The sequence below is a fragment of the Gopherus evgoodei genome, chromosome 15 (genome assembly GCF_007399415.2).
Source record: "Gopherus evgoodei ecotype Sinaloan lineage chromosome 15, rGopEvg1_v1.p, whole genome shotgun sequence".
NCBI classification, from domain to species: domain Eukaryota; kingdom Metazoa; phylum Chordata; order Testudines; family Testudinidae; genus Gopherus; species Gopherus evgoodei.
The window spans coordinates 27,425,647-27,451,448 of NC_044336.1; the positions used below are offsets into that span (position 1 = coordinate 27,425,647).

At 42.1% G+C, this 25,802-nt stretch overlaps 1 protein-coding gene across 2 annotated transcripts in view; it reads right to left on the bottom strand.

The window, feature by feature from the left end:
• RPTOR (regulatory associated protein of MTOR complex 1) overlaps positions 1-25,802 on the bottom strand; it is a 288,180-nt gene that overhangs the window by 101,047 nt on the left and 161,331 nt on the right. For both annotated transcript variants that reach the window (XM_030533961.1, XM_030533960.1), the window contains exons 8-11: positions 24,071-24,171; positions 22,700-22,844; positions 6,613-6,688; positions 425-526 (exon numbers count right to left, since the gene is read on the bottom strand). In XM_030533961.1, coding sequence (XP_030389821.1) covers positions 425-526; positions 6,613-6,688; positions 22,700-22,844; positions 24,071-24,171 — 424 coding nt within the window. The remainder of the gene's footprint in view (positions 1-424; positions 527-6,612; positions 6,689-22,699; positions 22,845-24,070; positions 24,172-25,802) is intronic.

Genomic DNA, 25,802 nt, shown 5'->3' on the forward strand with positions numbered 1-25,802 from the left:
TGCCTAACAGAGCTAGCAGGTATGATGGAAAAGTAAGGGAGGAAGAAATACAGCAAGTGCACCATTCTGTGAAAAAGCTTTGCTGATTCACAGCTAAATAGGAGAGGGCGAGGGAGCTTGATGCTGTTGAAGTGCTACTAGACAACAGCAAGAATTTATGCTTATCTGAAGGTGTAGAGTCGGAGGGACAAAGAGGGAAGACAAATATGTCTTTATCAGCAAGGGTCTAGCAAACACACAATCAGGTTCAATTAGTCCTGAATGAGCCCACATAGTTTATATACCCAAACATCATCTGGCTGAGTGCATAGCACTCGGCAGGCAGGAAAAGAAATGCACGTAAACACATTCACATGAGCGCCCATGAGTCTGAGCAGTGCCAGCTAGCTTAGCTCGCTACCTGGCCCGTGCCAAGATGACTCACCTGTAAAACTATTGGCAGTTGTTCCGGCGGGTTCCGGTTCTCCACTCCCATCGTTAGCCACACCTGGAATGCTGTCAGCTGCTCAGCAAAGAATGGGCTGTGCTGTTGGAACGAGAATAGGGAAGTGAATTCTGTGCTGTCCTCTTTGTGAGGATGTGCACCTGTGTGATGTTTGTCTGCCCCTAGACCAAGTGAGACCACAGGCTTTGGCATCAATTAACTAGTATGGTGTGTTGTTCCCAACAACTATTCCTTTCAATTAAGGCACATAACTAGTAAAAAGGATTTCTCAAACACCGATCTTGTGCTCCCTCACAAAGCACAGGAAATATGTCAGACTCCCCTGATATAAACATTTGTTTTAAAAAAGGGCAAGGGGAAAGGAGAAATAAGGTGGGCTAAGAAGATCTCTTGAGTAAAAAGGTTTTGGGAAAATTTGAACATGTTTTTCCACATGCAGAGTAGAGAGAGCAACAGTTAATTTATCTTCCTGTAGAGGACGTTTCACTTATTTAATGCATGGCTCTGTCTTTGCCAAGTCCAAGGTGAAAATAATCAAGCAAGAATGAAAAAGATGTGAGCCCCTGTCTCATGCTCCCCGGGCTGCCTGACAGCTCCTATGAAAAAGGCTGGTAATTCAAAGATGTAGTTTTGGGGCTGTATGGAGGGTTTCCCTTTACAAAACAAATGAATAAAAAACCAAAATCCCTTCATTCCCTCACATCCACTGATTCTGGTGGTGATCGGCAGAGTATCTAAGGGCTTCAAGTATGCAAACAAGAAGAATCTGAAACAACTACTTATAATAATGAATTCCCTGATTCAGCAGGTAAGATTGTAGCAATTGTGACAGACCCAGACCAGTAGGATACAGGAGTCTGGTAGAGGGCAAATATACTAGTCACTGGCTGAGTAGTTTTCTGTTCCCTGAGTGACTAGAGCAGGGGCTGCACTGGAGTAATCAGGAACTTGCTAGAACCAATTAAGGCAGACAGGCTGATTAGAACACCTGCAGCCAATCAAGGCAGGCTAATCAGGGCACCTGGGTTTGAAAAGGAGCTCACTCCAGTCAGGTGGGGAGGAGCCAGAGGAGAGGAAGTGCCTGTGAGGAGCTGAGAGCAAGAGGGCAAGGAGCTGAGAGTGAGAGGGTGTGCTACTGGAGGACTGAGGAATTATCAGACAATCAAGCATTATCAGACAGCAGGAGGAAGGTCCTGTGGTGAGGATAAAGAAGGTGTTTGGAGGAGGCCATGGGGAAGTAGCCCAGGGAGTTGCAGCTGTCATGCAGCTGTTACAGGAGGTACTATAGACAGCTGCAATCCACAGGGCCCTAGGCTGGAAACCGGAATAGAGGGCGGGCCCAGGTTCCCCCCAAACCTCCCAGCTCCTAATCAGACACAGGAGGAGCTGATCCAGACTGTGGGGAAGATCACTGAGGTGAGCAAACCTGCCAATAAGCGCAGGGCCCACCAAGGTAGAGGAGGAACTTTGTCACACAATGCAGGGAAATAAGCCTGGAACTGACTTGCGGAGTACTACAAGAATCCAAGAGGAGATGCTATTATGGGGAAGAAGAATGAAAACACTGCTCAGCACTTGGAAAACATCTGAGATAACTGGACACAGGATCAACCTGAACAAAGGAATCTTGAATTAACCACATTTGGATTAACATTTAAAAAATGTAGGGGAGTTTTCTCTAAATCTTAGATATTCATACACTGGGTTACAAACAATAACAATGGCTGTGTTCTGATAGAAAACTACTCAAAGGGACCACAGAGTTACAGACTGCTAATGGAACAACTGCTTTATGTTCTGACCATTATTCCACAGTTACACTGCCCTTTTCAAGCATTTGGAGTGAGAACTGTGCTGGTCTCCAGCAACCTAGACACAAGGGGAATGGTGTGAATGATAACCAAAAAAAGAGCAGTGGAAGTGCTAAATACTCCAAGTAGCAGGAAGTGTTACTGTGGTGGTCCTATAAACAGGGTGCCCACCCAGGCATCCCTATAGCTCAACAGAAATGTACAGTAAACTCTCAGTCTGAGATTTGTCATTTTTGTGGATATTAGACTGAGGTTATTGGTGCCTGTTGCGGACTGCAATGTGTGTCTGTGTACAGAATATAAAGTGAGATGCCAAGAGACAATACATTTACACTGACTGCTTCATGAATGAGGTTAGGAACTATGCATCACAAGAGGCAAAGAAGCAAACAAGTTAGATAGTCCTAAATTCCTCTTTATAAATCACCTTTCTACCCCATATACCCTTCCTAAAGGAGAATAGATGTGGGAGGCTGTCCACCCTACAATTTCAGACAACTCCTTTGATCTAAACCTATAATCCTGTTGTGTGCTGGGAATAACTCATCACAAACTGCAGGAGCATCTCATGGCTGCTGGAGAATTTCATTCAGATCAGACCAGGGCACACTTAGTTTTAGAAAGCGGAGACACCGGAAGTGGCATTTCCTCATTGTAAAGTGCTTTCAGATCATCAGGTGGAAAATGCTATATAAGGTAAGCACAGGGTATTATCAGTTTGTACTTGATAATTGTGAGTGGGATAGACAAAGGGCAAGTTCATCTTGGCACTCATGGATTTTCAATATTCTTAATTTCTCTTTGCAGGGGAAATCAGTCATTTGTTTGGGATATAATTCTAACCCCTGTGGGACCAGGAAGATGTAAAGCATTGGCACAAAATGCACTGCCATTTAGGGTGACCAGAGAGCAAATGTGAAAAATTGGGATGGGACTGGAGGGTAATACGAGTCTATATAAGATAAAGACCGAAAAATTGGGACTATCCCTATAAAATTGAGACATTTGGTCACCCTACTGCCATTTAACTCAGCTGTGACACTAAGGGTTCATGACCACTTGCCATCAGCATGGCAGGATCCCCTGCTCTAGATTCTCTGGGAAGAACTATTCTTTTTGCCTTATGTCACATAAGGCCTGCAGTACAAACAGGCTGAGAGCAAGGGCCAGCTATAAGACACAACAGCTTCCAGAATAGAACTTCAATGGGAAAAAGAACCTTCAAAGCACATTCAAGTGTGCATGCGCACACAACTCCAACATGCTTCTTCTCTGTAAGAATGCGCCTGGACTACAGGCTCCTCTCTAGCAGATAACCCTGTTTTTCCAGCGTTGCCTAGAGGAGAATACTCAGAAGTCAGTGGCTTATGTTTTTTATAATATGTTTTTGAAACAAAACAGCTCTGAAGAAGAGATTATCAATTACTTTATCCAGGGCTGGACTGGAAGCTAAACCAACAGTGGCCAAAAAGGCCAGAGTACAAATGGCAGCTCAGTAATCCTCTGCCTCCCACTAGAGCATTTGACATCTGAGACACTGATTGCTGTTTCTGCCAGCCCGTTATGAAACAGACTGATTAACCTTAATAAAACTTACCCCCGCCCTGCATTAAACAACAATTTCTTATAGGATTAGCATTGGCTGGCAGCAGCTAACCTTGTCCGATATACAATGCTTCCTGCTGGGTATAAAGCAGAGGTGAATATTTCTCTCTTCTCACAACTGAAGCATGCTCAGTGTAAGTCAGCCGAACTGGCAGGCAGTTTCAGATGCCCAAGACTGCCACAGGGGGCATATTATGTGCACTATCAGAGCAGTGTCACAGAACTGCAATAGCAGGGGACACTGAGGGCCAGAATGGAGGCGATTACATTTATTGCTATTTCAGAATACAGAATATGTATAGAAAAGAGAAGGAGATTAAAGGGTGTGTGAGCATTTACCAGCTTCACCCCCAAAAGAGCCAAAGTGTTTGTCCTGCAGTCAGTCACTTGGATACAACTTCAGCCAGTAAACCTACTGGGAAAATACAGTTTGATAATATGCATGGAATGCAAGCCCATTACTATAAAAACTCATTTTATTCCACTCGTGTGTGGAAGGCTGAAATCCAAAATACAAGTGTAAACTAAAGATTATACCCTATCCCCGGATACTTAGTATCATCCAAGACCCATATCCTAGGACACATTAAAACTCCTTGCATGGAAGGTTAAAAATAAATCATTTATGTTGCAAAGTAAATACCAGTTTCATTTCACTTGCTAGGTTGACTAGTGCTCATTTACATTAATCTATTATGGATTTATGCTATATAGATTTTGAGGTTATATTCTGGAATCTATTCAAACTGGTTGTACAGAAGATCAAACTACCTGCAATAGGGCTAGGCAAAGATTTCTCTTCTGATTGTTTGTTTCAACTTTAACGGCCATTTAGTATGCATGGGAATAGCTAGTTCAAAACCACACAAATTTGCATATTATCATCAGAGTTACTCTCTGAACCAGCTCAATCACAAAAGGAGTCTAGCAAATGCAGTACTTTATTCTCATAAATCTACACTGGACTCTCAGCCAGTCACTGTAGTGCATCTGGATGCATAGCGGATCAGATCCTGCTATACCTACTGAGATACGGAGTTTGCTACATAGCTATATTGCCTCTCTTGTAAACTTATATTAGGATCCTAGCCCTAGAAAATGGAAGACAGACTGCAAGGCTTTTTATCTCTGTCCGCAACACTTCAACTCTCATCCTGCTTCTTCTGTCTTGATTACAGCAATCTCCAGGCATGTCTGCACTGCAAGAACACACTGCAGCTGGTCTAAATCCTCTGACTCAGTCTCTGGGGCTCAGGCTGCAGGGCTATAAAATTGCAGAGTGGCTGTTTGGGCTCGAGCTGGAGCCCAGGCTCTGAGACCCCACGAATGGGGAGGATCCCAAAGCCCACGCATGAGCCTGAGCCTGAGCGTCTACACTACCATTTTATAGCCCCAATAGAGTCTTGTGAGCCCAAGTCAGGTGATGCGAGCCAGCCACGAAGGTTTTATTGTAGTGCAGAAAAACCCATCTTCTCTCTGGCCTTTCTGACAGCAACCTGTTCCCTCTCAGGTCCAGTCAAACTGTTGCAGAAATAATCTTCTGTGAATGTTACCAAAGGCATCACCTTCCCAGTGTGAGAAGCTTACAATCAAGAGAGACTGACAATACAAAAACACACTAGGAACCACAGAGCGAGGTATTAATTTACCAGTGCTTCTTCGGATTTGTTTTTAAACATGGATAACAACAACTGATCACTAATCAAAAATTAAATTTATCAATTCACCATCTAAAAATTATGAAACTAGGGATAGGCAAGGAATTTAGGTAGAACTATTTCAAATCAGATTAATAAGATCAATTATTGGTAAAGGTCATTGAAACAGAGCATGAACAAGTAAAAAACACCTACATCTGTTTCTGGAAAAGGAGGAGATAGATCAGATGAGAAAGAAAACTGGGGTAAAGAGCAAACAAAAACGTTAGCTGGGAAAGATGTCAGAGTCTCTTATGTTCTCAGATTTGAAAACTACTACAGGAATGTCAAAAACCGAAATAATCCCATATACGAAACCCAAGTTAAAAGAGTCAGGCTCTTCGCTGCTTGAGATAAGCGAAAGGGCCGCAACGAATGTAGTGAATCTCATTAATGAGAGCACTTAGTATTGCTCAGTCACCTCCTGTTCTAAAGAAATGGTGTAAAGTACCTCCAAAGTTACTGAGTATGACTTTGCTCTGTATTATTTGAAGACACGTCCATTAAACAATTAATTTCTGCAGGTTTTTACTGGTTATTAAAAATGATTGAATGGTAAAATCACAGTGGTGTGCTGTATTAGTAGAAAGCTCACTTCGCTGACCTATCTGAAATGTCAGAGGCCAGACCTAGAATCTACAGGTTTCTGCCAGTAAGAATTTTTTCCTCCCCACCAATGTTTAAAACAATGAAAACTGGCATTGAACAGAAGAAACCCTCACCGACTTGATTATGACACCTCACTAAGAGAGTTCTAAAGTATAAGTGCACATATAATTCCATATGCCTGTACAAGCAAGGTCTCTGAATTCAAGTGCATTCACTCATACAGAAATGTTATATGCTAATGAAAGATTTTAAACTGACCCTAAGCCTACTCCTTTAAATGAGATGATTGGCAGTTTATGATCTCCCAGGAAATGTAAGCTCCGCCCAGTCCTAGTTCCTTGGCTGCAAGAATTCAAGACTTAATAAAAAAGGAGATTTCATGGGCTGGAACATTGACTAATGGCTTAAACTGGACACAGCACATTTCAGTGCCTCAGTAACTTACCCGAAATGCAGTTCCTTCCTCTATGATTGTTGGTAATTGGGAAAGGCAAATATCAACTGCAAGGTCCCAAGCTTGCCTGGAGAAACAAGTGAAAGACAGGTCATCCTGGGATATGAGTATATAATGCTGGGAGAAGTCTGAACTGCTAATTATTAGAGCATGGACAACTTACAGAGATGCCAAACTGGCTTAGTTATATGTAATAGCCCTTGAGTTCTCAGGAGGCCAGTTCGTACTCATGCAAAGTGGTGACTGCAGCCATTGTCCAAAATCACAACACACCACACAATCTCAGTAAGCATACTACTTCTATATAAAGACTAGATTCCCTCTAATCTAAAAGGCAGGCAGACCTATCTGATTTTCTACTTTTCTGCCCATGTGTTTATATGGCACAACAGGTGTATTTTTATAAACCGAAAAACAACAATCCTGAATTGACTGTAAATTGGTAGGTGGAAGTTCTTACATTACAACTCCTCTGCTCGGTGAGACCTGTAGTTAGTTGGCACATTTCTAGCACAATTCAAAGGTAAAAAAAAATGGAACTCCCACAGGCATTAATGGAGTCTGGCATCTTGTTACTCATGTGCGACACTGTACTTACATGGTTTGGCAGACACAAAACTCATCATGAAATGTTGATATTACCTATCTACTTAACTAGAAAATGAAATCTGTGCCTGCTCTCGTTTTAACTGGAACAGCCACTTTTTAAAGTGAACTTTCATGTTCTCATTATCAAATTCTCATTGCTGTCTTATTAATATCCACCAGCAGGGGACAGCTCCAACATGACCCACAATCCTAAAGCACACACAGAGGTGCCGAGTACATCCTTTCGAAGATTAGCTTCCAGTCTATTAGGTATGCCAATATGCTTCATCAAGAATTACTCCTGTTGACAGGCCCTGCGAGTCACAACTCACTGATACACTGACAGGATCATGATAAAGCTTCTCTTCAAAATTCTAGACTTGGAAATTCTGTCAGAACATGTACTGTTGAAAGGTGGCCTTATCTGCATTAATCCTACTCTGATCTGGGTTTTGCATGGCTACCTTGTTTAAGGAGATTTGTTGCACACATTTGTGCTGGTGATACGTAGACAACGAGCCAAGGAAAGACACAGGGAAATAGCTGAAAGATCTTAGGGCTAATTCTTGTTAAGTTGTACACTGTAACAGAAGTTTTAGCGGGGGAGGGGCTCGGAAATCTACCAGAAGTGACTAATTATCAAACAACCGCTCAAAAGACATCCAGTGTTTTTTATGGGTACGTAGTAGAAGGGGAATTAATGCCCCTGAAATGAGGCAAGTTACTCGGTCAAGAGGTAAGTCAGTACTGGCCGAACTGCCAGTATACCATCCTTGGTGAAGCGCTGATTTCACAAGTTTTTCATATTTTCATAGAATTTAAGGCCAGAAGGGACCACTCGATCATCTACTCTGACCTCCCGCGTATCAAAGGTCACTAAAGTTCACTCAGATATCCCTATACTAATCCCAATTACTTTAGTTAGACTAAAGCATTTCAGTCCTACAGAGACCACACTGTTGTGTGCCACAGGCAGAGTCTAGAATAGGCCAACGCCTGAGACCCCTGAAATGGCAAGGAATTGATTAGGCAAGAAAAACCCAGAGGATCCCAGCAGAAAAAGGCTCCATGCTGCAGAGAAAGGTGTAACCCCACTAAAGTCTCTGCCATTCTAACCTGGGGGAAATTCACAGGCAACCAGTTTGATCCTGAGGCTATGTCTAGACAACCCGCCATATTGGCGGGTTAAAATCGATTGCTCGGGGATCGATATATCGCGTCTCATCTAGACGCGATATATCGATCGCCGAGCGCACTTATATCGATTCCGGAACTCCATCAACCCCAACGGAGTTGCGGAATCGACAGGGGGAGCCACGGACATCGATCCCGCGCGGCGAGGACGGGTGAGTAATCCGATCTTAGATATTCGACTTCAGCTACGTTATTCACGTAGCTGAACTTGCGTATCTAAGATCAATTTCCCCCCGTAGTGTAGACCAGCCCTGAGACTGTAAGCAAGACACATCAGCCAGACATTCAGGAAAGAGGATTCTCTGTTCCACTTCAGAGCACTGATCCATCCCATCTCCAGCTACAGTCAATCTCTGATGTTTCAGAATAAGGCACCAACCCAAATACATTTGAAAAATTGTGCCTCAAGGGTAAAATTCCTTCCTGACACATGCAGGCAATTGGCTGAAGCTCTGAAGCATGGGATTTGATTATAGTTATCTTATTGCAAAGCTTCAAGTCTTACGAGCATGTTAAGGGCAATGTAGGCAGTCATGTTCTTCCAAAGGACTACGAAGGATGAGGATGAACAGAAAGATTCACAGATTCCAAGGTTAGCTGCCCCAGGCACAGGTCATAAAATTTCTCCCAGCAGCTGGATTAAATCATATATTTTAGAAAGATTTCTAATCTCATTTTAAAGACTTCAAGGAAGGTCAAGTCCACCAATTCCCCAGGTAAACTGTTCCAATGTTTTATCACCCTCACTGCTAGGAAATTACATCTTATTTCAAGGCTGAATTTGTCTAACGCCAGCTTGCAACCACTGGATCTTGTTACACCTTTAACGGTAAGATTGAAAAGCCCCAGCCCCACCCCACTCAATGTCTTTTTCACATGTAATTCCTAGACATAGTGATCAAGTCACCTCTTTGTCTTCCCTTCAATAAACTGAATACATCGAGCTCCTCACACCCCACAGTGCAAAAAATAATCTAGCCCCTGGATTTTTCTGCTTGGTATTTCCCTGTTTATACGTCCAAGCATTGCATTAGCCTTTTCACCACAGAACTGCACTCAGAGCTCATGCTGACGTGATTATCTACCTGTCACTGCTTTCCAATACACAGTCTCCCATCCTGTAAGTAACCACCTGCACTCTTTGTTCTCAGATGTACTTTCTTGCATATGGCTATATTAACATACATTTTGTTGGATTGTGACCATTAAACCAGGTGATTCAGATCACCAACAGTAACCTGTCATCCTCATTATTTACTAGACGACCAATAGTTGTCATCTGCAAACTTTACCAGCAAAGATTTTATATCATTGTCTAGATTGTGGATAATATAAAATAGCATTGGACCAAGAACTAGTTCCTGTGGGACCCTGACAGAAACAGCTCAGCTCACTGATATCCCCTCATTAACAACTACATTCCGAGATCTGTCAGCGAGACAGTTTTTAATCCATCTAACATGTGCCCTGTTAATTCCATATGATTCAAGTTTAATACAAATGTCATGTGGTACTAAGGGCTTCTCCACTTAGAGGCAGCGTGTAAATCTGCAGCGCACTAAGTCACTGGATGGCCCTGCTACCATGCACTAAAAGTTCGCTGTGAAATAGCAGCTTGTCAAAGCACACCACGGAACTGTTCATGCATGGCAGTTTAGTGGACTGGAAATTTACATTCCAGTTTGCTGCGTACTAAGTCTCCGTGTGGACAAGCACTTGGTCAAATGCCTTGGAGAAATCTAAGTATACTATGCCAGTACCATTGCCTTTATCAACAAGACCTGTAATCTTGCTAAATTAACAGGTCTGTTTGACAAGACCTACCTGCAGTGAAACCATGCTGACTGGCATTCATTGTATTTTTAGCCACTAATTCTTTGTTAAAAGTATTCCAAATTAATCATTCCATTATTTTACCTGAAATCAACATCAGGTTAGCCAGTCAATAATTCCTTTGGGCATCCCTTTTGTCCTTTTTTAAATAAATGTGCAGACCTCTAATTCTTTGGAATTTCCCCAGTACTCCAAAATTTCTTAAAAATTAGGATTAGCAGTTGGCTCAGCGAGCTCCTCAGCTAACTCCTTCATGACTCTTGGGTTTAAGTTATCTGAGGTCTGTTGATTTGAAAAAAATTAATAGTAGCGAATGCTGCCTTGCACCCTCCTTTATTACAGACGATAAAGTTTCTATTTCGTACACATCATCATACGAAATGGCTGTATCCTCCTCCTTCACTCCAAATACAGAACAGCAACCTCTGTTGAACATTTACCAGCTTATCTGATGTTTTGTCACATGGGCTGCTATTCTTCTAGGGAAACATTTTCTGAAGCACCCAAGTTCCATTTTTAAAAATGTTAATGGAACTTATGCTCCAAAGTGCCTAAGTCTCTTCTGAAACATGGGATTGAGGCACTTTTGCAATGTTTATCCTCCCACCCTCTTCAAAACTCATTTAAGACATTTCTCAGTTTAGCATTTGAAACCAGGAATTTTAAGATGACAGGCTAGAGACTTAAACTGCTGCACCACCACCAAAGAGTTTTTTATACAGTAACTAATTTATTCACTAGACAAAATTGCTCCTCCTTGGCTCATGGACACAGCATTAACATCAATAGGCTAAGTAATTTCTCTTTGTCAAGGAACATTTGCAAACGTAGGACTAGAGGTGATAATCAATAAACTGGATTTTAGTTATCTATTCTAATAACTTCTTAAATTTTAATAATCTCCCTGCCCTACCAAGCAGTGACAGTGCTGGAAGAGCAATTCACTAGGAGAGTCAATTCCATTAGCCAAGCCACCAGCTGCTTACAATTAGAAAAATCTACACACTCAAGATGAAGAAAGAATTTTTTAAAAATGACGTTTTTTCCACTGATCCAAAACGTGTCATTTGTTTCAATAGGCCCAACCCTGCCATCCTGCTTCATCAACGTTCACCTTCCACTTAGCAATAGGCTACCAATATAATTAAGAGGTAACCGGGAGATAATCAAAACCATTTCAAGGCACAGGCAATAAATGGTTCCTGCATGCTCAATAAATGCCCAGGCTATAGGCAAAATGGTTATACAGAGCTGCTGAGGGAAATATTTATTCCTGGTCGAGGCAGAAGCAAAGTCAATTATTGTAATTATTATATATAAGGATTCTTTGACTCCGACCAAAGGATGAGTATTTCTAACTGTAGGGGCTGAAAGAGTCGGGGAGGCCTCCTTATGAGAAGAGACTCTTGGCGTATATCTACACTGCAAAAGACCTGCAGCTGGCCCACAAGCGGTTGGGTCTCAGATCCTCGACTCCAGCCTGAGCGCCCCAACATCTATATTGCAATTTTTAGCCCTGCAGGCCGAGCCCCAGGAGCCTGAGCCAATTGACCTGGGCTCTGAGACTCGGTGCCATGGGTTTTTTTTATTGATGTGTAGACGGAGTCTCAGATATTAAGAGAAGCCAAACATAGCACTTTTGATATGAACTATTAAACTCTTGTTTACTAGATGAGGATGAAAAGGGTTGAGGGAGGAGAAGCACAACTGTCTGAAATATGCGGCTTATAAAGGATACTATGTAGGTCATCATGCTGCAGAGGCACAGCACAGAAGGCATGTCTGAACTACAGGCCCTACAGTGGCACAGCGCCCTATAGCACTGTAGGGTAGGGTAGATGCTTCCTACAGGGATGGAAGGGGGATTTCTGTCAATGTAGGTAATCCACCTATTCAAGCAGCAGTAGCTAGTCGATGAGAGAATTCATCTGATGACCCACCCTTGTCTAAGATCAGTTTAACTACGATGCTTGGGGAGTATGAATTTTTCACACCTTTGTGCACCACAGCCAAGTTGATCTGAATTTTAAGTGTATACCAGGCCTTATATACTGAGTGCCTCCAAGTCATTTCAGGTAAGGAGCACTAATACCTCTATAAAATTTGTCCACAGCAGCCCTGCAGGGTCAGATCTTCAGAATTTTAAACATGTTATCAGGAAGAACTATAAGGCATTTGAAAAGAGATTTCAGCAGATTAAAGCCAAATCTCTTTTTAGTTTTCTAAAAACAGGTCATTAAAAATCAATGCAGCCACATCAGCCAATATTCAATCTTTCTGAAAAGTGAAATCACCAATATCAAATTTCAATATGACTGCCTTTCGCTGTCTAGAGAGCTAACGATTAACATGAATTGCTTCATGGATGCAACCAATCCAACTACTTACAACACACTCACCTCCTCCCAAGAACAGTGTCATTGCTAAAACTTAAAAAAAAAATACAAACAATACTGTTCGGACTGAAGCCAGCACTGTATTATTTCCAATTGCCAAAAAGACACCAGCAAGTTCTTTTCTAATCTTTTACCTGTGTCTTTCTTTAGAGAATCAACCCACTGTGTAGGTAGAAACATACTTCACTAAAAGGGCATTGGGGAAGTCCAGAAAAAGAACGATAAAAGGACATGAGTGATTAAATGTGGGCGGGGAAACCAGAGAGATTTAGGTTCCACACAGGGGAAAATAAAGACCATTAAGGAGAAGAGGTAATGACTGAAGTTTTCAGACTACCAGGAGGGACAGCGAAGGCAGGCAATTTTTAGATACACTCTCTGAACTAATCTTACATCTCAGCACACAAACAGGAAATAAATTGGAGAGCAGCAGGGGGACAGGGATGACGTCCATTCCTTTCTCGAAGAGATTCATGAAAGCCAACCCAGGATAACCCATCCTTCCTTCCTAGGCATTTTACAGGGATTTCTGTTTGCAAAGTGCTTTTGAAGATTAGTTTTCACTGTGTCAGGAACAAAAATGGTTGAATAAGAGCTCAGTATTATGCTTTGCCCACTTTTATTCCATTTCCTCCCTATCCAGATATCCAGTCTTGTTTTGAAATGTGCTGAAGCTATGATGCAATAGCTGCAAGGCGGTCTCCTAAAACAGTTGGGCATTACCACATCTGTGCATTATTCTGCCTGAACATATTTTTAATTAGATTTCATGTTTTTACACTCTGTTGCCCCTACTTATTCTGTGAATGAGGTAAATTGATATAATGCCTCTTAGCAGAGGCAAGTCACCTGCTCTTTACTATATGCCATGAAGACTGTGAAGTTGGGCATCTGCCAGATTTAGTCTTATAGTTTAAGCTAAAACAGACCTGAGAGAATTAAATGACTGATGGCCTTTGTAATTGCTGGTAGGAGTTAGCTCCCATGTCCACATTGATAACGATCACAGCAACGTTCAACACAAGAACTCAGTGGGTACTGAGCAGGAAGGGATGTTAGGTTTTTCAAACCCATTAGATAGTTAATTGGTTAGATTTGAGAAGTGACTCAACTCCTTTGGGATACAATAGTCCCCTATTTTAATGCCCATTCAGCTGCAAAATGCTAAGTGTGGCATATACTCCTACATTTCCCTCAAGGAAACAAGCAAGTTTTTAGGAAAACCGAGAAGCCCATTTTACATTTTTGGACCACGATTTTCAGCTGCAGTTCATCCCAGCGACTATTTTTGTGGGCCTGCATTGTGCACCCCAAGTGAATCTCACATTCAAATGTTTCTTAGATAGTAAATGCCGTGGGGCAGGAAACATATTTATCTTTATGTTTGCCCTTCTCCTCAGAATAGAGTCATACTTGAAGGAAGTGGGTAGGAACGGGAGTAGATTAATTTAAACTATCACTTCCCATGATCTGCTGTGGTGCAACCTAATTAAAGAAGTTGGGGTCATTAAAGTTGCTGGTTTTCAATAATCTTTAGAGAGGCAGAAAGAGATGCCACAGCTTCAAATATTTAGAGGACATACCCCAGTCTTGTCCCTCTTCCAGTGAATTTGGGAAACATTTATTTTTCAGTTTCTCACTAGTCTGACATTCTGCTCAGTTCACTCAGTTGAAAACTATGCCCAACAGGAAAGAACATTTGTATTTCTGAAACTGGCAATGGAGTGAGGCATGCCTAGGGAAGGAGTGTACAAGCAATCCAACCATACATAACACCTCCATCTTTACTGATCAATCAATCCCACAAGGCGCCCTCATTGGAAATACAAAATAAAGCTATTACTTTGAAGCAATGCAGAAATTAATATAACATAAGAATGGCCATACAAGGTCAGCCCAGTATCCTCTCTACCGACAGTGGCCAATGCCAGGTGTCCCAGAGGGAGTGAACCTAACAGGCAACGATCAAGTGATCTCTCTCCTGCCATCCATCTCCACCCTCTGACAAACAGAGGCTAGGGACAGTAATACTTTATCAACATAAATAAAACACAGTTACAGAGACCCACCTCAGTATTTCTTCACCCACATGTACTGTAGTATTTTGCAGATCATGAAGGCAGAACTTATTACATTTAACTTTAATTTTCTGGGCTGAGCCAGTGTGCCTGATGCTTTTAATCCGCACATCTCATTTTTGGTAAAGAATTACTGATGTCTCTTATGCTTCTGTTCTCTCTGTGTGGAAACAGCTGGTATTAGACTGCATTACACCACAGGGGGGAAAAAAAAAGAACTGGGCTCCTTCACTTTGGAAACGAAGTTGATGATTTTCTCGGGAGCTGCTAAAGTCATCTGAGTTTCAGCCATCTGTGCTCTGGGGACTAACACAAATATACTTGATTGAATTGTACATTTCTGACACTGAAACATTTCAGTCTGTACCAACTACATTGAACATGTTATTCCTATGTTTGGTTTTTTTGCAGCTACAACTCAGTAGCATGTCCTATTTGATTGAATTTTCAAATATCAGTCTGAAGCCAGCGGCTCCACAGGGATACTGCAGACTCACGGAGCCAGCTCTAGGGAAGGCAAGAGGGAAGCACTCAGAAATATGTATTTTTACAAACATTTAGAGCTATAAAATCTTTGGTAAGTATTTCACTGCTCATGAAAATGGGGGTCTGATAGTGCTAGTTAGAGGCAGCAATGGGCAACCTTCCTCTTGTCAGTCAATGAATCTCAATCCTGACCTCAACCCATGCCCTACTATAGCAACTCTGGACCTTTCCTGATCAAAGTAGGAGGGTACTGATAGGTACTGGAGACTCTAATGATGAGGTGGAGACCAAAAACCTCATGTTTCTGATTGAAACAAGAACCCACCCAAGCCTATAAAAGGTTAACACAGAGTAGCCAAACGCCCCCCTAAATCCTTCAGTCATTTTGCTCTTGCTGAGATGGTAAGACTTTTCTGTGTTTCTAAAAGAAGAGTCCTTTTTAAATCCACCAGTGAAGAAAATTGCAGACTTGCACCTTTTTTGCAATACTTCTCACAATGTCCAAAGACTCAAGAATCTCCCTCCTCACCTGTTATTGGGATGTTACATTATGTTTTTTTTTCAGCTAGAATTTCATGCTTTGTATATTTACTGTAGCAATATTTCTATTATTATTATAAACACATCTCTGCCACAGCATAATAAAGGTGCCTTGTTTTTAATACATGGCCTACATTACACATTAGGAAAAGTCTGTCAATTTACTTAGTTACCATCATTACAATTTTCTACTGGTGATCACAATGTATAAACTACAATCCATGGCCATGGAGACCCATGTGCAGGCAGGAAAAAAATGTTTCTTCCCCCTTCATACACCACAGACAAATACATCTAGAATCTGAATTGGACAGTCCCTCAATGAATATTACTACTACTTGTACCACAGTAGTGCCCACAGGACTCACTCAAGATCTGTGTCCCATTGCACTTGACATTGTACAAACAGTAAGAGAAAATCCCTGCCCTGAAGAACTTACAGTTTAAGTAGACGAGAGAGACAGGCTTGGAGTGGTACACCTCTACCTCGATATTACGCTGTCCTTGGGAGTCAAAAAATCTTACCGCATTATAGGTGAAACCGCGTTATATCGAACTTGATTTGATTGGCCAGAGCGCTGCTTTACCATGTTATATCAGGTGGCGTTATATTGGGGTAGAGGTGTAATAGAGGGACAGAGAAGTTAAGTCACACATTTAGGGCCAAACAGCAGTCAGTAGCAGAAATGGGGGCAGAAGCCAGGTTTCTTGACTATCAAGTTCAGTGCCCTATTGGGTGCATCCTAATACTGGCTGATCAGTGGATGAAAACTGGCCTCAAAAAACAAGGCTTGCCCTACAGCCCAATCTCCTGGCTAGAAGAAATGATTTAGACGTTAGAGAGCATTGGTCTACAGAATAAATTAAGAGAGCTGATTTAACTGGTCACAGAGAATTTACTTCCAGATGACTAAGACAGAAGAGAGAAACACTCTTATCTGTAGACACTTCTAATGCCATTGGCAGCCTGGTGACTATTTCCAGAAAAGGGTTAATATATTCAGGATCCTCAAATGATATGAAAAGTGAGCATGGTCTAGAGAAAACCATCAGGCAGAAGCACAGACAAAAATATACACTAAAATATAGAGCAACATGGTCTACGTTTAACTTCTAAAAAGAGAGCGCCATAATTATTCATGAGATCAAGTGATGCTCAAGTCAAGTGGACAAATATTTCACAGCATATGCACAGTCCTGCGGTGCACTTGTAGCCGAGCAGGACACCATCATGATATTTTGTCAACTGCTTTGAGGTTTTCTGTCACTGATGTAACTGCAGCAGAAACAACAAGGCGCCGGACCCAGCTCTATAACACTAATTGGAAGAAGAAAAGGGGGAAACTTGAACACCGAACTCTGGTTTTTGTAGTCCATTTGTGTTAAAACGAGGAACTTGATGGAATTACAAGAAGCAGGAGATGCTTTCTAGTCTTTCCACTCTTACACTGGCAGTGAGGATGTTTCCAGCAACAGAAGCAGAATTGCAAGGTGTGGTGCAGGGCATCTTTACTGTACAATTGACCAGTGTTTCCCAGAAAGGGGGGAGGAGCAAACAGCATGTGCAAAGTTCAGCATCCATTCAATATATTTTACTATAATCAGTGAATCACTAAAATCACTTATGTTTTCTGAATGGAAGACAGACACAGAGAACATCCTATTGATCTCAAGGAGTAGAGAGGGTGTGGAGAAAGGGAAGAAAGTATGTGACTCAATATTACTCATGCAGTTCCAAAACAGACTCCTTTTTACAGCTTGCTTGTGTATCCTGTATCTCCCTATGCACTAACAAACAGAAGAAAATTTGATTGTGTTTTACATACAATTGCTATTTCATACTTCTCCAATGAGATTGTTTCATCATGTTTCTTCACATCTGAACTGCAAGATAAATTATAATGCACTTCAGTAGAGCTGGCAGTATTATAACAATGTTAAGTTTTAACAGACAGTTTTCTAAACAGTGAAGGCATATGGTAAAACTATTGCTTCCGCAGCCAGCTAAGTAGAGGGATGAACAGAATTTGGCACGGATTCCATCTTTATCCAGTGACTGGGCACACAACAAAATGCAGCACAAGTGGTGTCTATGGTGAGGAGGGACTGGGCCAATCACCCATAATTTCTGGGTGTGGAAGGATGCAGATTAGGTGGGGAGATCAGCATCTCGAGGAGAGGAGTGGAGGAAGGATCTGAACTTCTCTGAAATAGGTGGGGAAGCTAACCAGCACAATAGCATGAAGGCTTTAAACTATGAAATCAAATGTAAGGCGGCAGAGGCACACAATACCTGCTTGCCTCAGCATGGATGTGGGGGAATAGGCCCCATCACAACACTCCTGTGACAACCAACATAATAAGCAAAGTAACTAGAACTGAGGGTAGGGGGAAGCAGAAAACCTTTAAGTCAGGTCCTGGAGGAACACAGATTGATGTGTTGTAGGACTAAGTGTCTGAGCTCATCATCCATTTACATATTATAGCAGATCCTAGGAGTTTCTTGTTGGCCTCCTGCAGATCAAATCGCTATGGATGACAGCACAGCCAGTACCCACATTCATAAGCATTCAAATTCTGATCTGCCAGGTGCAAAAATCTGTGCGAAGCTCACGGCAGAATGACAAGCAGTGTACTCAGCAGTGCACATTTGCTTTCTGTCATCCAATATGTCTCTATCACCCAGCAATGTAAGTTCTGGTTCGTTCCTCCACCACATTTTCTGGGTTAAGTTTCCAACAGCTGCAATGGTCTGCTTTAATAAAAAAAGAGAAACAGATGGAAGGCTTCAGAATACAGCTCTGTGTGAGGCCTAGGGAGACCTGACTATCTAGTGAGTTACAGCACATGACAGGGAGTCAGGACCATGTTCCCTTCCCCCATGCCCTGCAGCTGACGTGCCATGTGACTAAATCAGTCACTTCTGCTGAGCCTCTGGACCTTCCCTAGTTTATAGGTGGGCTGCAAGGCTTAAAGTCTGTGATGTGCTAAGAGAGTTGAGGATAAAAGGTGCTATACATGGGCACAGGATTATTTTTTATAAAATCTTTAACTAGACATTAAACTAGAGTTTCTCAAACTGTCATGTTGCTGGGCCTCCTCTGACAAATAAGAAAGAGTCTCCCCTGACCTGAATTTTATTTTAAATGCTACCTTTCTGGAAGAGCACTGAAAATATGCATCAAGGAGCTATCTGTTCATTTCTCCCTTCATGGGTTGCTACCATCTGGGGAGTCAGTAAAAGCAGACATGATGAATGTTTTCCTAAGGAAGCTCTGCTTTTGGTAAATACTAAGTAAAAATGAAAACAATAGCAGCAGTTCTTATTTAGCACTTTCATCACAGATCTCAAAGCGCTTTACAAAGGTCAATACCATTATCCCCATTTTACAGCTGGGGAAACTGAGGCACAGAAGATGTGACTTGCCCATGGTCATCCAGTATCAGTGGAAGAGCCAGGAATAGAACGTACATCTCCTGAGTTCCAGTCCAGCGCTCTAGCCACTAGGCCAGATTGCCTCACAGAAGGACTACAGCAAGAAACCAGAAGGAGCTCAGATACCCTGATAATGAGCATGGTATAAGTATCTAGAAAGCTTTGTTTGTATATTTCTGCCCATATAAAAATCCTGCACAACCTATAACCATATCTGCATTATCCTTCTCAGGAGGTTTCCAGGCTCTGGCATACCTTTCAGGTGAGGCAACTATTGGATACAGTCATACAGATGAGCGCTCACTAATTTTTTGGTATGCTACATGTTCTATCCCTTTTGTGCATACAAACAACCTGTTTGCTTTTACACACCAGTGACAAGCCAACTTCATTGTGCTATGTACAATGACAAACCTTTTTCCTCAAAAGTTCCTCCAATTTAAAAGCACATATGAGCAGCTTTGGCTATAGGTGCCAATGTGCATTTTTCATAGTCCTGCCATGTTTTTTTTATTAATTAAAGCAATTTTTTGTTATCAGTAAACTTCTAATCACTGTCTACTTCTTCCTCCAAATGATTAATGAATGTATTTAACAATGATCCCAATATTGAACTATGAACTTCTCTCAATGTAATATGACTTCTGCCACCTCAACCAGTTTTTCCATGACGTGACTTTTCACTCTACTCAAACTTTGGCCTGGTCTACACTATGCGTTTAAACCGAATTTAGCAGCGTTAAACCAATTTAACCCTGCACCCGTCCACACAACGAGGCTCTTTATATCGATATAAAGGGCCCTTTAAACCGGTTTTGTACTCCTCCCCGATGAGAGGAGTAGCGCTGAAATCGGTATTGCCATGTCGGATTAGGGTTAGTGTGACCTCAAATCGACGGTATTGGCCTCCGGGCAGTATCCCACAGTGCACCATCGTGACCGCTCTGGAAAGCAAACTGAACTCGGATGCACTGGCCAGGTAGACAGGAAAAGCCCCGCGAACTTTTGAATTTCATTTCCTGTTTGCCCAGTGTGGAGCTCTGATCAGCACGGGTGGCGATGCAGTCCCAAATCCAAAAAGAGCTCCAGCATGGACTGTATGAGAGATACTGGATCTGATGGCTGTATGGGGAGATAAATCTGTTCTATCACAGCTCTGTTACAGAAGACAAAATGACAAAGCATTTGAAAAAATCTCCAGGCTATGATAGACAGAGGCCACAGCACAGTGCTGTGTGACAAGCGTAACAGAAAGCCAAAGAATCAAATGGACACTCATGGAGGGAGGGAGGGAGGACTGAGGACACCAGCTATCCCACAGTCCCTAAAAAGCATTTGCATTCTTGGCTGAGCTCCCAATGCCTGTAGGGTCAAAGACATTATCCGAGGTGGTTCAGGGTATATCTTGTCAATTTACCCCCCCTCTCCCCACGTGAAAGAAAAGGGAAAAAAATCGTTTCTTGACTTTTTCAATGTCACCGTATGTCTACTGCATGCTCCTGGTAGACGCGGTGCTGCGGCACTGAATGGCAGCATCCTCTCCCCTCCCCTCCCTTCCCCTCCCCGGTGGCAGATGGTACAGTACAAAATGACTGATAGCCATCCTCATCATCCTGTGAGTGCTCCTGGTTGGCCTCAGTGAGGTCGGCCGGGGGCGTCTGGGTAAAAATAGGAATGACTCCCGGTCATTCCTGGCAGATGGTACAGAATGGCTGGTAATCGTCTTCATCATAGCAACTGGAGGCTTAGCTCCACCAGCGCCCCCCCTTTCATGTCTAAAGAAAAGATTTTGTACTGTCTGGACTATCATAGCAGTGGGAGGCTGCCTCCTCCTCATTTAATCTTACTAAAAAGTCAGTGTTTCTTATTCCTGTATTCTTTATTACTTCATCACACAAATGGGGGGACACTGCAACGGTAGCCCAGGAGGGAAGCAATGGGTGGGGTTGTTGCAGGGGCACCCCTTAGAATGGCATGCAGCTCATCATTTCTGCAGGATCTGACATGGAGCGGCTGTGCTCTCTGGTTCTCTAGTACACTTGCCCCATATTCTAGGCAGGACTGACTCTATTTTTAGATAAAACATAAAGGAGGGAATGACCCGGGGAGTCATTCCCATTTTTGTCTTTGCGCCACCGGCCGACCTCAGCGAAGGTCAGCCAGGAGCACCCATGACAGCAGCAGACAGTACAGAAAGACTGATAACCGTCATCTCATCGCCAATTTACCATGGCACAGCACACGGTACAGAACGACTGGTAACTGTCTCTGCTATCATGCAAAGGCAAATGAATGCTGCTGTGTAGCGCAGCAGTACTGCCTCTGTTAGCGGCATCCAGTACACATATGGTGACAGTGACAAAAGGCAAAACGGGCTCCATGGTTGCCATGCTATGGCGTCTGCCATGGCAATCCAGGAAAAAGGGGAGCAAAATGATTGTCTGCCGTTGCTTTCACGGAGGAAGGAATGAGTGATGACATTTACCCAGAATCACCTGCGACACTGTTTTTGCACCATCATGCATTGGGATCTCAACCCAGAATTCCAATGGGCAGGGGAGACTGCGGGAACTATAGGATAGCTACCCAAAGTGCAATGCTCCAGAAATCGACGCTAGCCTCGGTACTTGGACGCACACCGCCGAATTATTGTGCTTTGTGTGGCCGTGTGCCCTCGACTTAATACAATCTGTTTTACAAAATCGGTTTATGTAAAATCGGAATAATCCTGTAGTGTAGACGTACCCTTTGTTTTCCCCTGTAGTCTGATGGAGGGACTTTATCAAAAGGTTTCTGAATATCCAAGTAAATTAAGCTTATTTAATTACATTTAGCAATTACTTTATTAACTTTTTGGAGATTACAGAGGCATCATTTTCTCTTGAAGAAATTGTGTTAGCTCGGCCCCATCAGGTTACACTTAGCCAAGTTTTGTACAATTCTAGCCTTAATTAGACAGGACTAAGAATTATAAGGAGAGCTTTTGTATTCACTCAGCATTTGTTTATTAGTCAGGAATGCATTTAAAAGGCTTTCCATAATGCGAGTCATTTGCATTTCCATTAATCATCTAAAAAGAAGGAGAGTGCCAGGAAATGAACTCTGTAACAAACCCCACTTCCTTTTACTTTCTATTATGAAAGTTACAAGAATTCTTCCCTTAGCCCCAACTATCCCAGTTCTCTCCATTACACTTACAGCTTTATGCCAGCAAAACAGAAAGCTGGCTGATGCTCCACTGTTTCTCTGTTTGGGCTGAAATGTTACTTAGCTGAAGTGGAGCTTTTGTATCAGGGAATTATATCAGAATTACATTAATGGGGTACCATACACACAGGGAAGCAATACATTTGGAGATAGGTATTAAGTTGCCACATGCGCTACTATTTCTGATCCACCAATTTAATCAGGAAAGTGCTACGCAGATTCAGGTGATAACAACCTTGTATGACAGCGGCTGTTGAAATCTCCCCAAGGCATCTTACAAAGCCTTCAAAGCAAGAGGTACTCTGCCAGCAGTGACTTACCACATTGCATGCATATAGGTTGGAGGTAGACGTGGGCTGCTGACAGGGGTACAGTTATAAGACCTCATAATCCTTTCTGCCAACAGGAAGTTACGAAATAAACTAGCCACCAGCAGATCCTGCCTGAAGAGCTTCTGGAAGAGATCTGCAGAAAGATAATGTGCGTGTGACATAGGTAGCTTCAGTGATCTGTAAGAAGCATTTTGTACCAGCAGGTAGGTACACATACACACACACGAGCTGATCACTGAATATTTTCCTCCAACAAAAAAATACACAGAAAAGCAAAAACCCAAGACCTCCGAAATGGTTTTGCTGTCACTTTACACCCGCAGACGGATTAATGGGCATTGAGTTTGCCGGACAGGTGTGACAATAACATCTCTACTGAGAAGTCACACTTAGAGTGGGACAAAGTTTTTTGACTAGTTTCTTCACTGAAAAAATGAAGTTTTGGTCGACCAAAACTATTTGTGAATTTGAAATGAATTTGCTGAATAGTTTCAGCCAGAAAAAAAAAAAATCAGGTTAGATTCACAAAACAAAGGAATGGGAGGTGATGGTGGGAGAGCCTACCTTATAACTTTTGTTCCAGTGGTTAAAAGATTCACCTGGGATGTGGAAGACCCAGGTTTGAATTCCTGCTCTGGGGCAAGGACATGAACTCAGACTCTACCCCAATTGAGTGTGCTAGCCACCACCATGTCTCTCTCAATTTCTCCGGTTGAAGCTAATCCACTTTGTATAAATATTCACTGGAGCAGGGATTTCAAGCCAGGTCTCCTCATCCCAGGCGCATGCCCTAACCACAAGGCTACAGAGTCAATCTGATGCTCTTTCTTTGGCCCAATGACCATTCCAAGTATTTTATGCAAAGCACAATAGTTTCAACAAGACAGATGCAGAGACAGCCACCTCAGAATACCCTATACCTTAGTGGTTAGGGCCCTTGCCAGGTCGTACTATACATTTTCTTTGACCCAAAACTGACTTTTTTCATTCTCCTTATTTTATTTTATTGTTTTGGCATTTTCTAATTCAGTTTGACCAGGACTGAATTTATTCCCCAATTTTTCAGAATGGCCAGCACATGAATATCAATTATTCACCCAGCTCTGCACCCACTCTTCCCTCTCTCCACTTAGAAAATGAATAGTTTCTGCCTTTCTGTTGTTTTTCCCTTTCCCAGGCATGGACTCTTTCTTCTGGTGTCTCACCTCTGCTCATGTTTTCTCCACCTCTTTTGTTATCAGACTCTCTTTCTTCCTTGCTTTATTAACTCCCTTATCTAATTTCCCTACCCCTCCTCTCTGAGCAGGCAGCACTTCTTCCTGGTGAAAACATGCACTGTTAACTGCCAGACAGTCCTACCTCGTGGCAGGACGTTCCATGCAATGGTGTCTGTGATTGCTGTAAAGATCCAGTTCAGTTCTCCCAGAGGAGTTCTTCTATCATTCAGTCTGCCAGGAATCCTACAAAAGAGACATTTTTATTAAGTATGTTACTATTTTTAATATATATCTATATCTATATGCGCGCATGCATGCACTTAGGCCATACCCAAGACCAGAGGTGTCACTGTACTGTTGCATTAATTTTATTAAGGGAAGTTGCTTTGTTCCTCCACGTGCACCTCCTCGATTTCCTTGTTTCAGTAGGAACTTTTTCCACATATCAGTTTACCTCATATTTTGTTCCCTACTCCAGTTTGCTGCTTTTCACCTTTCCATCACCTGAACTATAAGAATTAATGGAGGACTTAAATGACTGAGATTCTGAACTCCTGTAACAGCGGCTATGCCTTCTACAGCACTAAGCGAATTTGCTAACAAACTTGCCATGTCACTGAATATTGGGGGGGGGGAGGATGAGACAATTGGGGAGGTACTGGAAATTGGAGGTAAGCAAAAGGCAGTACTGATCTTCAAAGAAAGGAAAGAAAAGTGATCTCAAATATTACCATCCTGTAAATTTAACTCCTTTCCCTAGCAAAATGATGGAACAAATATGAAGAGGATAACGGAATCATAAGCCAAATGGGCTTATTAAGAATTAATATTGCTGGACAAATTTCATTCTATCAAAAAAAGCAGAAATATCTGAATTATCTCAGGAACTGAGATTTTGGAAGGAGGCTCACGATCAAGAGATGATAAACCACGAGATGAGGTGAGGGAAATGTATCTTGAGGGGCACTGCAGGGAGAGATGTTTTTAGGAACTCCAGAAAGTTTGTTCTTCAAATCAGATCTGCTGTCTGGCTTCATTTTATTCACCACCCAATACTTCTGTTGAAGTATTTAATAAAAAATATGATTAATAATAAAAACTTCGAGCTCATGTTCCAAATAGCCTCTGGATAAGAACTCCTCAGTGTCCACTGGCACAGAATGATGTTCAGTCAGAAAACACAACTTTCCAGGCAGTGACGATCATAATAAAGAGCACATTGGATTGGAAAATGTGGCCCTACTGTTAAAGGTTTATGAGGGTAACAGACTTACTTCACAACTCCCTGCTGTTGTAAATGAACTAGAAAGATATTGTCTATCCAAGACGCAGTAAGACCTAGTGAGATTCTCCTCATTATTCAAGCCACACAACAATTTAAGCACATTGGAGTACGTGTGCCTCTTCTACTGAGGTCATTAATGTTCATTTATGAGAGGCACATTTTGCTGTTTCTTATAAGCATACCAAATTTTTCCTCCCATTAAGTTCTTTGAAGATTTGCCTCATGTGAATATGATGCACATCTGTCTATATATTTCTTATGTAGCCACTGCTATAGCCTTCAGGCGCCACCATAACAACTATCTGAAAAATACGTCAGGTAAATTTTTAAACTCACTAGGTGGCTTCTTATTCCAACAGAAGGGGTTTCTCTAACCAAAAGGCTTTCTGATGAACAGGTCAGCATTCCTCGAAAGCAATAATGGTATCCACTGGGCCATCAAGATCTGCATTACTGTGTAAAATTTTAGTACATGTATCGCACAAGGACTTGACTGTGAAAGAGACATTCTCTTCATCACTATCAGAGTTGCAGAGCAGGAAGAGATTTTTAAATAGTTTTCATCTGAAAAACTTCTCCCTCTCAAGAT